Genomic DNA, 15,085 nt, shown 5'->3' on the forward strand with positions numbered 1-15,085 from the left:
CGGGTGCAAAATAGGAATGACACCTGCGTCGGTGTACAAAGTCAATTGCGCTGGGTGCAAGATAGGGCCCATAGTCACCATATATACATCTACATATCCATATATATACATATACAAGCATAAATAACAACACATACATAAATACCTCAAATAACTACATATTATGCACCAAATGCGAGAGAGAAAAAAATTAGTTTTAAGACATGATTTAAACTTAGATAAACTGGAAGCCATTCTAACAGGGTCTGGAAGATTGTTCCAAAGCGTGGAGCCAGCCACTTGAAAAGCTCGATTACCCCTTGTCTTTAGGCGGGTTCTAGGGATCTTTAAGAGGAGTTTTCCCTCTGATCTTAGTCCTTTCACAGGAGTGTAAGGGTGAAGAAGATCGTTCAGGTAGGAGGGAGCCAGATTATTTAGAGATTCATGAACAAGTAGTAGAATTTTGTATTCAATTCTAAACTGGGTAGGCCCCAGACTGATGGCCAGTCCATTTGGTGAATGCACATGACCTGCAGGGTAGTGTCACTGTAGAAACAAATGCCACAAAATACTTCTAGTGGATCATATTATTGAGAGGGATTATCATAGACTATTCTACACAAAAATTAAGGTGTGGTGAGGTCATTTTACCCCATTTGATTAATGCTTCAGCTTCAAAGCTGGAGAACAACCAAACATGGGCCAGTGTTCTTTTTTTATTCATGCTTGGCTATTGAACTTCATAGCACATCATAGGTTTTCTTGACAGTTATTACAGAGACAATTAAATAACATTATACCATTTAATAGCAGATTTAACACCAGGTAATTTTAGTATTTTTAAGCTAGAAATGACTGTTGAACATAAACCATACAAAAATGTCCAATGATATTTTGGATATAACTGAAGTAGTGGTTCTTCTCAGATACATGAATAGATTAAAACATATGACCATGTTGATCTTATAAAATGGGAGCACAACACACATTTTAGAATATTATCTACAACATTTTTAAGCCACAGTTAATATCGGGAATATAACAATAAAGTAAAACATAGTGTTGCCTTGTATTTTTTCCTGATCCCTTAAAGTCCTCATGAAATCAAAATCGTATTTACTTTAGCACATATTACAGGTCTTAGGGTAAACAATTAATCTGTGCAAGTTAATACACAGAAAAAAAAATGTTTTCCATAGTAATCTTTAATCAAAATCTGAAAAGTTACTTCCGGTCTGGAAACGGCGTTCCTTCTCAGATGATGTCAGGCTTGCGGTTTAAAATGTGTAACCACTCCCCTCTACCGTTCGTCTGCTATGAGCGCAAGATGGAGAGGAGGAGTGCTGAGGTAAAACTCTGCCCTCTGTTCAATATTCCGTTTCACTTGGAAATGCGTCACTGCACTGAAGAAAACTCACTCGCTACTTCCGGTTCACTGGGACTTTAAACAAGCATGCTACACAAAATGATGTGTAGGAATCTTTAGATCAAACTGATCTCACAGTAGTAGTTATAGTCTTCAGAAGAACATGCCATTGTTTAAGTTTGGCAGGGATGATTTCTGTTTGGACCCAAGACATGTAACAATAACAAAAAATTTCATATTTATGTAAAAACTTATTTTAAAAGCAGTTAGGTTTTCCTACTATGCTGATTACACCAAATTTATTAAAATACAGAAACTGACAGGAGCATGGTACAAACCTCAGGGACAAATCAATTACAGAAAGAGACAAGACCCACGTGCCAGAGCTCCTGCTCTGAAAAGGTTTTTTCTCTGATTGAGAGGCGTCCATCATTCAGGCTGATCTATGGGTTCAGAGGCTCCTCATTTTTGCGTTCCATCATTCTTGCACAGCGTGGACATGTGGTCGAGTTATCATAGTAGCAATCCCTGGGCAAGATAGCAAAATCACAAGCAAGAACAAAACCTAAACTTAGAAGGAATGAAAAGGTACATGAAAGCAAGTGCTTCTAGCTACATAAGCTTGATTCTGTGCTGTGTTCAAAAATGTGCAGTTTCATTCAGCATAGCAAAAATAGGGTACCATGGGACTGAAGGCACAAACGATATAGATGGACCAGATGTGCTTTTCAGTACTCCCATAGAGTATGTTTGCTGAAATATATATATATTTTTATTAAAAAAAGTTGATGGAGCACCAGATTTTGTGTCAAAATAATCATAAAAAAGTGGTTTGTTTGTTTGTTTGTTTAAAAATCAAGATTGGCCTTCACCACAAACGGGGTAAAAGGCACAAAGGCATATTGGTTTCATAAAAAATGGTGATGAACAACATACACTCTAAAATGGACACCCAATTTCAAATTTAATATATGATATTTACCTTCTGAGTCAATATCATGTCAACAAATGTAAAAGTCAACCAGCTATTTATTATCAAGCTAATGATTGTGCCTTTAGTCCCAACAGCAGGAACCTTCAAATATTCTTTGTTATTGGAAAACTTAAGAATGAAAAAAAGGAAAAGGACCTTTATCTCAAAATATAGACAATAGTTGTATCGATTATCATTTGCTACTTAAATCTAAAAAAACAAACAAACAAAACAACCTTAAAATAAAAGATTAAATTAGCGCAGAATAAACTTTGCTGGATTGGAAGGACCAGACAAATTTACACATGCATCGTCAAACATGGTTGTTAAGGAAAATGCTAAGCTGAACTGTTGTGCCATAAAATGTGCCTTTTACCCTGTTGTGCCCTGTTTGTCTTGATACTCAGCATGGCCACATGTGAAACTGTAAGAGACATTGTTGCATTTCAAGTACCTTGAATTCTCACTAGCTGTATTTGCATGGCCTCTAATTACAATCGTATTATAAGGGTCCATGCAAACACTTGATCATATTGGAAACCGAAACTGGAAAGTACTGTGCATATGCAATGATGTAGAAATGGCGTTATAACACATTATGCAAGGAACGAACTGTTGCTGTTGTTGAATGAAGTGTCATAAATGACTGTTAATTTTTCCTTCCACTGTTGGTCCAGAAACCATCCCTTGGGGGGAGGCATTTGTTTTATCTTACCTCTGTACGGAAAGATGCTGGGACACTGAGGGGTACAAACGCTTGGGCCTTCTTTTGCTTCCTCAGTTCACACTCGAGGCAGGCATTACATGATTGTACTGACTGTGAGCTCATCCTTGCAAGTATTAAATCTTTATAAAGACACAATTGGCTAAGGATTGTCTCTTATTCAGTAATGCAATGGAGTTAACTTTTTTTTGTCATGACACTGTGCAGCTATTTAATAAAGCCTGTGGTTATGTAGAGAATATAGAATGTCCTTTTGGTTTTCACTGTAAATTATTATCATATTTACTGTAAAACATATCTACGCCACTTTTTTCATTCTTGAAGTGAACTTTTTGTCTTTGTAGTGATTAGATTCAATGTTTAAAAATTCACTGTAGCTTTGAATTTAAAAACGTAATGCACCTGGTGTGCGGCATATGGTGCTTCATCCATTCATAGCGCGCACAGCACACAGAGAGAGCACAAATACTCTTTCTTGTATTAAATACTCACTATAATGTTACATGGGTCAAAACAATACACAATATTCTTTCACGGTCTATGGACCCTCTAAAGTAGCCTTGGCCACCCCATATACATATAATTCTAGTTCCGCCACTGCTTCTCAAGCGTCTCATTTGTCGATATTCCACACCTTGAGGATCAACAAGATTAATAATGCGTCTCATGGTATCCCAGCTCAGAAACCATGAAACCTCAATGAATCGCATGTAAGTAAAGCCAGTAAACCTTGCATTTGTCCATGGGTTATTTCACGCTGGACAAAAGTGAGTACGTAATGCAAATTCGACTGTTTTCTTTAAAAAAACAAAAAAAGCTGCCACTTGAAAATTATCTTTATAGTTAGCATGCCATATATTATTTGTTTATAATTACCTAAATCTGATAGTACTGTTCCTAAAGAAAGCCTAAAATATAACTTGACTAAGTGATCTAACACTGTCATGACCTCCACCAGTATGCAATGAAAAACACCAACATTGTACTTGGACTTTTTTTCTTGAAACGTAATGTTTATTCTCGAAACACGCTGTTATTCTCGAAATTCTCAACTTTTTTCTCTAAATTTAACAAGTTTGTTCTTGAAACTTGACTTTATTCTCTAAATTTAATGATTTTTTTGATCTCAATCGTATTTTTAATTATTATTTTTATTTATTTAACAAGTTTAATCTTGCATTATAATCTTTAATCTTCATGCACTTTCATCTCGAGAGTTGTATTAGTTTATTATTGCTTGGCCCTAATCCTCCTCTGTAGAATAGTATGCGCAAACAATGGGGATTTCTGTATATTCGTGCAGTGTGCGAATGTCATAAAAATTGTATTCAGATTTGCTTATGACATAATGAAAACTTAATTTAGCGTTCCTGTAAAACTTCCGATTCATCAATCCGAATTAATGTAAACATAACTACAGTCACAAGAGACATTTTCTTTTTCAGGTCAAACACTGTCATGGCAATATCGCTGACCAAGTTAGGTAAAATATGTATTTATCAAAGATATATCTTTAGGGCAACTTCAACCCTGCTCCTGGAGAGCTACCTTACTGTAGACTTCATTTCCAACCCTACTGGGGTGTTGGAGCTAATCACTGCAGGATAGTAGCTCTCCAGCAGCAGGGTTGGAGACCCCTGCTTTAGGGGATTAGCTATAGAAAAGCACAGACATTTGTAGGACTCCTATTGAGGTTTATAATCAACACTGTAAAATTAAAAAGCAAGTAGCAGTACTGTATATGGTGCCTGGGAAGAGATGGTTTGGTTCACTCTCTTTACACTTTTGTTGCCCACAGAAAAAAAAAATCATAAAGGGTGAGTACACAACATTAGGGTGAGTAAATGATGAAAGAATATTAACTTTATTTGTGAACTGTCACTTAAAGAATGCACTCTTGATGCCTTCTGACATACAGTATATTTATGTCATTTCTAATATAAAAAAATTCTTAAATCATTTTATTTCAGATTATTGCACATTGCTGTATTCACAAAAGGTCTGTTTTACTTATTAAACTGATGGCCATGTGAAAAGTATTTTGTTCACTCATTATAGGATCTCAAGGTTATGACTTCGCACTGCATAGTCACAAGATATAAATGTAATTTTGACAAAATTTAAGGTCTCAAAATAGATTACATTATCTTGAGTTAATATGATTTGGTAACAACAAAACATAGTGAACCAAACCTGTCCCTTTCCACGCCCTATAACATTACATATGGGATGAGGTAATTGGAAATGTATCTGATGTGTTTAAAAGCAAACCTGTGAAAAACAGCAAAGCAGTCGTAACAGGTGGAGGTGTGGCTGTCGAATGGGAAGAGAATGTCACCCTCTTTGCACAATTCACACATGAAGCCTTTGGCCTGGCATTTCTGATGGTGTAAAAAAGACAAAGTTTTAGGTCCCATGGCATAAAATTTTCATTTTATGAGGTTTTTCAACATTAATTTGAGTTGCCCTAGCCTGAATACTGTCCTCAAGTGGCAAAACATTTTGATCAGTGTAAACAGAGTTCTCTGCCTTTTAGAAAATGAGAGCTCAGATGAGCCGATCATGAATTTTCCTGTTATGATGTCATTAGGCTTACCTCCCCTTCCTCCGCCCAGAGAATTTTGCACGCCCATGCCAGCGCTATATTTGTTTGTCCATGGCAGTTGCTCAGTGTTTGGATCTAATATGATTTATATCTCCGTGTTTGGAACATTCCCATCTAATGATTTCTGACCTGTAAGGTTGCCAGAATAATAATCATACACTGTTTGATAATAGGCTAGAGGAGAACTGGCACCCCGACTGAGTCTGGTTGCTTCCGAAGTTTATTTTTCTCCTTTAATGCCCTGATGGAGTTTTGGTTCCTTGCCACTGTTGCCTTTGGCTTGGCTTGCTCAGTTGGGGACACTAAAATTTAAATCTAAGTTATTCAACTTTAATTAATTCTATAAACTATAATACATTGTCGCTATATAACAAATTAAAATAAGCTGATAACATCACTGTTTTCTCAAGAACGACTGTACAGCCAAATTAAATTTTGTTGCAATATTGTCCTGTTTAACACTGTGAACCTGCTTTGAAACAATCTTCATTGTAAAAGCGCTAAATAAAGTTGACTTGACTGGATGTACAAATAAAAACTGAAATGTCTTTTTTCATCTGAGCCTCAGAAAAACCAGTGGGTTAATTTTATTTTCTCTGGAAATTTCCTGATCTGTGATCAGTTAATGCTGATGTGTAGCTAATCATTTTTTTTTATAAATCATTTAATGCTGTTTATGCATCAGTGAATCAAGCCTAAACAAGTGACTAAACAAACAACTTCACATACTTCACGTTTCTGATAGTAGCATGAAACAAATCTGTTATTTAAATGATTCAACTACAGAGGATGATCAAAGATCACTCTTAATAATGTCTGAAGCTGTCAATCACACCTCGCGAGTGCATCTGCACACTTGTCCAAACTGCCGTTATAATCAACAGAAGCTTTTACTGTATTCATATTGATGTTGTGTGTGATGTTGCATGTAGACCTCTCTAAACCACCCGCCACATATTTGCATTTAAAATGAACTAATACTCATTTTAAATGCAACTGCTCACTTTCAAGGGGTCATAACTGTGATGATTTCTCCATTCTGGCCCTGAACGAGTTTTGGTTCCTTGCCACCGTTTCCTTTGACGTGCTCAGTTGGGGACACCTAAATTTCAACTATATTACCGATCTGCCTGCATTGACACTATATGATAATTGAAATTAGCTGGATAACATCACTGTTTTCACCAGAGCAGCTGTACAGCCGAATCAAATTATGTTGCATTATCTTCCTGTTTAAAACTGTGAAGCTTCTTTGAAACAAATGGACTTGTATTCAATTGGGCGCTATACGGTGATTTGATTCGATTTTGATTTGCTAACATTTTCTTTCAACTTTTAAGACTTTTTCTTCAACTTGAGACATTTAATTCAGAGTTTAGCTGAAATTGCTGGGGTAGATTTTTTTACACAACACGAGTATAAAAAACAGATCATTTCGAGCCATGAAATGTGTTAAGAGCTGAACAAAACTAAAAAAAAACACTAAAAAAAAACGGTAAAAATGTGCATAATTACTTTAACTTATTATTTAGATTACTTTAAAGTTGCAGTCCGTAACTTTTTGCACTCTAGTGGTTATAAGCAGTACTGCATGTGTCTTATGGAAGAACATTGCTTCCGGAACTACTACTTTCTGTTTATATCTATAGCGAGTCACGCAAGGATTGAAATGTACAGGATATAGCTTATCTCAATCGGATACAAGCGGCAGAAGGGATCTCTCACGTGTATCTCTACACCATATCATGTGTTTTGACCTCACCTACCTCAGTGATGGCATGCTGAAACCTGATGTACATGATGTTGTATTTGAAGTAAAAAATTATATTAATTATTTTCTCTTTCTCGCACAAACCGATCATTTCATGTTTAAGACATCAATGTGTCATCACGAACGGTAGTGTTTAATATGGATTTGTATGTGTATGTTGTTTTTACTCTCATAGCTTTCATACTCTAAAATGTTACCATTGACATGAATTATACGACTATTATCAGAAAAAAAACAAAAAAAAACATTTTTCAAAATATTTTTTTTTTGTGTCTCTTAAAAGAAAGAAGGTCAGGTTTTGAATGAAGCCCTTTAAAGAGTTTGAACAAACTTTGTGTACTTCTGTGTTCAGGGTGTCACCCACAAACTTACCTCACAATCCAGTTTAATATGTTTGGCAAAAGTTGTATGAATTTCAGTAAGGGAACAGCTTAAACGCCCACTGGATGTTTCAATCAGGTCCTGTAGGCTGTACATGTCATCATTCTCCACAAAGTGCTGCCGGTCTTGAAGCTGTGACATTACAATTATACCATCAGTTATTTTAAATTCCACCCTATCTGAATGATAATTTTTTAGTGTTCAACATTTCAAATAGTTCATATGAAAGAACACAAAAGAAACACAACTATGAAACTGTATTGATTTTAGAGTAATAAATCAAGGTAGCATTTTACTTTAGTGATAAACATTATATGCACTTACTATAAAATAATAAATGATGCATGATTACAAGCAACAAACCTTTATCTTAACCCAGTATCACTATATGTTACAGTCCTATTCCCTATGTATTTATACTAATTAAACTAATTGGGTAATAACTTAGTACTAACCCTGAACCTACGCCTAAACCTAACTAACCCATGTAGTCACCTTATCCCCCAGTTTCACAGACAAGGCTTAAGTATAGTTCCAGATTAAAATGCATGTTTGAGCTGTTTTAAAATAAAGCAACTTGCACTGATATATCTTAAAGGGGTGATGAATTGAGAAATCAACTTTCTCTCTACCCATTTTCCTCAGCTTTCAAATGCATGTTCAACAAGTGTTGGCTTCATCCTTAAATAGGGGCCACCTGATTCACACCTGTTTCTTCACAAAATTGATGACCTCAGTGATTGAATGCCACACTGCTATTTTTTTGAACACACCCCTTTCAACTAATTCAACTAATTGCCCAATTGCACAGCCTTAAGAGCGTGCATATCATGAATGCTGGGTCTCATTTGTTTTCTGAGAATCTACTGAACCTACTGGTAACTTGTTTGCCACGTAGCAATAAAAAATATACGAAAAACCTTGATTATTCTGGTTAGTCACATTGTACTGCTATTATTTTGAACAATACTGTATAATAGTTAATCATGATATAAGAATATCCTGTACGTTTTGGAGCTAAATAACTTCCTTGTTAGTCAAAGAAAAGCTTGTATTGACACCAGGCCCAGAAAACAAGAGCTCTCAAACATATATTGATCAGAAAGGGGAACAACAGATAATAAATATGTATGCCTGCTTCTGTAGCCCCACCCACCAACTCGTGGAGCTAAATGGATCACGTTACTGAGCAATAAACATGCAAACGATAGCAAGATATTATGCTGTGAATTGTTTTCTTAATTTCACTACGGAATCCTACGGAATTTAAAATGATAAATTTTCTCAGTTTAAACATTTGATATGTCATCTATGTTATATTCTAAATAAAATATTGAAATTTGAAACTCCCACATCATTGCCTTGTTTTCATTCACAATTTGTACAGTGTCCCAACTTTTTTGAAACCGGGTTTGTAGATTTGACTGACCTGTATATAAAATTAGAGAGCACTATCCCAATCCCAATGTGCCAGACGGGGCAAATAGACCCAGACTTTGAGCAAAGAGCCCAGAGGCAGAGAGTTTGCACTGTTGGACTTGTAGCCAGCCCACCTAAATCCCACCCTTAACATGCCTATATAGAAGAACAACACGTAACCCCACATCACCAGCATTGGGAAGCTAGCTAACTGAAAACTAGCAGGATTGTAAAATTAACATGACATTTGGTCTTGAAATGCTATTTCATGCATACTGAGCTTTTTACACTGTTAAAGACTTGGATTCCCATCCTAAAAATGGACAAAGTTACAAAAAATAAGTTGGATGTTTGATCGAATATTTCTGTGTCAAAAATACTCTTTCCGGTTTCTCACAAGTTTCGGAAGGTTTTTTCGAGTATGGGTCTGTGTGATGTAGATGGGCCGGAATTTTCCTTGTACGGGCTCTTCTCCCGGAAGGGTGTGCGCACGAGCAACCAGAGAGAGAGAGAGAGCAAATGCACGCCCATAAACGCTATACTCACTGCTGTCACAGGACTTCTGCTTCAAATGTCTATGTTGTTGGCTATCGTCACGTAAGTAAACATCAGTCAACAATAGGGGTGTAACGGTACACGTATTCATACCGAACCGTTTCGTTACAGGGCTTTCGGTTCGGTGCATTTGTGTACCGAACGCTACAAATGCAATCTTTTAACAGTCGGCTTGTTTTAAGCGCGAAACACACTTCAATCAGAGATCCCTCACGAACATATTAAGTATTCAGTCCATGTTATCATGAAAATCAAACGATAAATGGCATTTTGACGCTCAATGTGACATGACTGAACAGTATAGGCACATCAGTTTGAACGGCAGTGCGGCGTGCGCGACTAAACGCGGTCATCTCTTCCTAAAGAATAAACATGAATTAATATCTCTTAAGGTAGGCTATGTTGAGGATACATTACAACTTACTGAAATGTATCATATGTCGTGTAATCGCTCAATCGGTGTTTCAACCGTGGAAAGACAAAACAGCTTGCAATGTCCCGTAGCATCACATTTACCTCAGGCATTTAGAGTGCACATCTATGTTAGTTCACTACAGAGAAAACAAACTCTTTTGCTAAATATAAGCACTATATATTAGCCTATATATTCATTATATTCTACTTAACCTGAATTGATGTCTTGTTTATTTAATGTATGTTTAAATAAATCTGTCATGATTTGACAGCCATGTATAAATGATTATATTTCAGCAACGAATTGGAGAAGAAAAAATATGTAATTAGATTTAGAAGTTAATGCAAAAACTGCCTTATGTGAAGCTTATGAATGTTGATTATTATATCTAAAAATAACTGAATTGAGGCATATTTGGGCTCTGTTGTTAACCTTTAATATTACAATGTGTAGCCTAAGTAAGGACTCCCTATATTTACAGCATTATCTTTAAGAAACGTTGTTATAAATTTAATTAATTTAGACTTTTTTTTCAGTAAACCACTGTTGAATAAAAATAAATAAAAAGCAATTTTGTAAAACTACTGTACCGAAATTGTATCGAACCGTGACTTCAAAACCGAGGTGTATAGTTAATTTATCAATGGAGCATGCGATGTAAGGTGTGTGTTTAAATACATTTGTTTAGCTGACCAATATAGGTGTCTGTTTGTTTATTGTAAAACCACCCCAAACATAAACCTTTGTTTACACAAAGCGTGCTTCTATATTCAAATGTGCTACTCCATTGTTTTTCTATACACTAGTCTGACATGCAAACGGTTTTGCTGCTACTGCTAAGGTTTAGTCGCACACAATAGTCAATATACCAAATCATGTCCTCGTATACTCATAAAGATGGTTATGAGTTAACACACACAAATGTTGACAAGCCACTAAATACAGTACATACCACAGAGACGGACGTCCTGCTGTTGCTGCTTTTCCTGTTCAAATTTTTTCAGCCTCCGGGTCTGATTCTGGATCATATATGTATTAGTTTAATCTGATTGATAGCCATTGTTTATTAGGGTAATGTTTTCTTACGCCACTACAATCTCTATCATGCTCCGGCAACAAAACAAAACAATCTTGCTCTAAATATGTCAAAAAACTGTCAATACCAGAATATATGCTGCATTAGGATAGAACAGGTATAGTTTAGTTTAATTACGTTAAGTAAATTGTGTTGTCATATTGTTTTTATCCACTATAAGCAAAAGTCTGTTGTAGTGGATCCTGTCCGAATTATGGCCAAAACTTTACTGATGAGCTTTATGAAGTTTGTTATACATCACACAAAAGATGAAGTGATCATTTTCACTCCAGAAAGAAGCTGAATAAAAAAAGAAGCGCTCATCAAAGTCTTATCAATAAATTGTCTCTATCCCTTGCATTATCGTCAACATATACAGCGAATTACACAAAAAAATACTTGTTACAACTAACAGTAAACAAATATATACAGACCGTGTGCCTTTTCGGGGGTGTTTAATAATCTGGTAAACTTCATATCTGTAAAAGAACTCCGATAAACTGTAATAAAGTATGCAGTCTCCCTTTTATTACTACCGTGACCAGTATCATTACAGAGACAATAAGCTGGATCACTAAAAGTTGGTATTAATTAACAACCTTTTTTTAAAGCAAAACCTGTGTATTGTATTAACCCTCTTCACAAAAAAGCCTGGTGTAAAATGATTCACACAGACATAAACAAATTTAGGTATATGGGGATGCATTCCATTCAAAAATTGGCTCTGATGTCGGGAGTGCATGTAGACGGTTTTGCTCATCCTTACATCCAACAACAAAACATGCTTACGAGACATTCTTGTCTCTAATTGCTACAGCTGTTCCGGACTGGAGAAAATGGGTGACAGTGTACAAATCACTCATAGTCCATGAAACAGCTTGCTGGATTCAGCTGTTTCAGCCCATAATAAACTAGTTTTCTTTTCAGTTTTTCTGAGCTGGCAGACAAGCCAGAAACCAAACCAAATGCAAAAAGGCATTGATATTTGTGCCAATGATTTATATTATAAAAAAGATCCACTGCTGATGTGGCAGACACCTTCAATGTGTCTCAGCGTCAAGTACAGAGGATTAAAAAAGATTTGAAGAGACTGGAGACGTTTTTGACAAGCCCAGGTCAGGCAGACCCCGCAAGACAACTGCCCGAGAGGACCGTTTGTTGGCTCTAAAATCCAAGGCCAGCCCATTTTCCACTGCAGCAGAGCTCCACGAGACCTGGTCACCTGAAGTCCCTGTGTCAACCAGAACAGTTTGTCGGATTCTGTCTCGAAATGGCCTCCATGGTCGAATCAGTGCCCAGAAGCCAGCACTAAACAAAAGACAATTGAAAAACCGTGTGGCATTTGCCAAGGCCCACAGCCTGCTAAAAGGATGGACGCTGGAAAAGTGGCAGAAGGTGGATTTTTCAGATGAATCTTCTGTTGAATTACACCACAATCGCCGCAAATATTGCAGGAGACCTACTGGAGCCAGACTGGATCCGAGATTCACCCAGAAAACAGTGAAGTTTGGTGGCGGAAAAATCATGGTCTGGGGTTACATCCAGTATGGGGGAGTGCGAGAGATCTGCAGGGTGGAAGGCAACATCAATAGTCTAAAATACCAAGAAATCTTAGCTACCTCTTATTCCCAACCATAAAAGAGGCCAAATTCTGCAGCAGGATGGTGCTCCATCGCATACTTCCATCTCCACATCAAAGTTCCTCAAGGCGGAGAAGATCAAGATGCTCCAGGATTGGCCAGCCCAGTCACCAGACATGAACATCATTGAGCATATGTGGGGTAGGATGAAAGAGGACACATGGAAGACGAAACCAAAGAACATAGATGAACTCTGGGAGGCATGCAAGACTGCTTTCTTAGCTATTCCTGATGACTTCATCAATAAATTGTATGAATCCTTGCCAAACCGCATGGATGCAGTCCTTCAAGCTCATGGAAGTCATACAAGATATTAAATTTGGATCTCACAGCACCACAACTTAATTTGCTGACATATTTTTGTATTTGCAGTAAATTTGTTCCATTTCTGTATAGGCGACAAAACTTTTGTCTTGCCAAAATTTGACCTTTCTGTCTTGATTAAATTATAAATATTTTTTCTGTGAAAATTATTTATTTCAGTGCATTAAACATCATTTGGGAGGGTTTTAGCTTTTCATATGAGCTATTTCTAACACCAATTAATTAATTAAAAGTCAGGTTAATATCAGGTATTTCTAGAAAATAGATAAGCGACAAGACTTTTGTCAGGGACTGTATAATCAAAGTTAATCACTGTACCTAACAGAGACTCAGCATAATAATGGAGCCAAATGAAATATCAGGACATCAAGCGACAAACTACCAAAGACTGAAAAAGGTAAGAAAACAGCTCTATGAAGTGGCAGCAGTTTACTACAGGCATCCGGAAAGTCCAAAGCCACTGATGTTATTTGAATGAACCAGAGACAATTAAACATCATTGCAAACTGATTGCACATTTAGAGGCCAAGATAATTGTCTATGATAACTGTAAGAAAGTAGACAACAGAGCTTAAAATGTATTTGCTGTCACAAAGTTCTCTGTATATAATGTTAATTTCCACTAGACGATCCGTTATGTACTTCCGCACTGATTTACTTAAAGGTGCCCTAGAATGAAAAATTGAATTAACCTTGCCATAGTGAAATAATAAGAGTTCAGTACATGGACATCAGACTCAAAGACTATTGTACTTCTTATGTAAATCTCGTACATGAAAAACACCACAGAAAAATAAGTGATTCTCAACATAATGCCACCTGTGACGCAACCGCTGGGGAGCATTAATATGTACGCCCCCAACATTTGCATATGTCCGAACATGTTCATTGTCAGGAGGAACTGACGGAGCCGAATCATCGGGACTGCAGGTAAACAAGCGACACTCGAGGATAGCAAAAACGGCAGCTCTCATGGACACAAATGTTATGTTCCAGGCTGTGCAGGGGAAGTGAGTTTTTTTCATACCCTTTCCACAGATAAAAAATGTCAACAGTCATGGTTGATGACTGTCGGATACCACATACCACAACAATTTAATTCAAACTTGTTAGTTTGTCCGGCCCATTTCAAGCAAGCTTCGCTCAGCGTCTTAAACAGAAGAAAGAGGCAACTATATTCCTGCAAGCATTAAGTAGTGATTTATCCACTTATTGACCGTTTAAACAATTTCTGATTAAATTGAAAGTTTCTTAGAGAGACAGCATTGTCTAGATAACGCAAGATGTTAGTACAGTAACAATAGGAAACTCCAAGTACCATACAAAACTAAATAGTGTGCCTAATGACAGATGTTAATATTATCTTGTATTACAAAATACAACCATAGATATGTTGCTTACAGATCGTTCACACGATCCTTCTAGCAAACGTCAACTTTTCCACCATATAAGTTAAAACGATAGTTATTTGACAAGGCTATTGATTTTGTAAAAATAAAAAAATTCTGAGAACTAAAGTAGGCCTATGATGTTTTTGCGTGCTTGTATTTCAGAGTACATCACAGTCACTGCGTAGCCTACATTGTGACTAACGTCATATAAACATGCAATATCGTTGACGAAAAAAGAAGAGTTAAAAATGTAGTTTAAAAAATTAAAATTTGAACAAAAAACACTGGTTTTGTCAGAGGGAAAGAAGAGTGTTCATGCTTGAGGTTGCCAGATTTCAGTAATTTAAATCCCCCAATCAGAGCTTTTCTGTGAAAGGAACATGTATACTATCCAGTGTTTTACCTAGACATGTACATGCAATATGCAACATGCAACCATATGCACGCTCTCTCTTGCACGAGCGATC

At 36.6% G+C, this 15,085-nt stretch overlaps 1 protein-coding gene across 5 annotated transcripts in view; it reads right to left on the minus strand.

Moving 5' to 3' along the window:
* Nucleotides 1–682: 682 nt before the first annotated feature.
* The window catches only part of def8 (differentially expressed in FDCP 8 homolog), a 99,507-nt gene continuing 85,104 nt past the window's right edge, over nt 683–15,085 (minus strand). For 3 of the 5 annotated variants that reach the window (XM_067419902.1, XM_067419900.1, XM_067419901.1), the window contains 3 exons: nt 7,791–7,931; nt 5,314–5,423; nt 683–1,873 (listed from right to left, as the gene is read on the minus strand). In XM_067419902.1, coding sequence (XP_067276003.1) covers nt 1,789–1,873; nt 5,314–5,423; nt 7,791–7,931 — 336 coding nt within the window. In that variant the 3' untranslated portion in view covers nt 683–1,788. The remainder of the gene's footprint in view (nt 1,874–5,313; nt 5,424–7,790; nt 7,932–15,085) is intronic. The other 2 variants (XR_010898537.1, XM_067419903.1) reach the window with 2 other exon arrangements.

Source organism: Pseudorasbora parva, chromosome 16 (genome assembly GCF_024679245.1).
Source record: "Pseudorasbora parva isolate DD20220531a chromosome 16, ASM2467924v1, whole genome shotgun sequence".
Classification (NCBI taxonomy): Eukaryota; Metazoa; Chordata; class Actinopteri; order Cypriniformes; family Gobionidae; genus Pseudorasbora; species Pseudorasbora parva.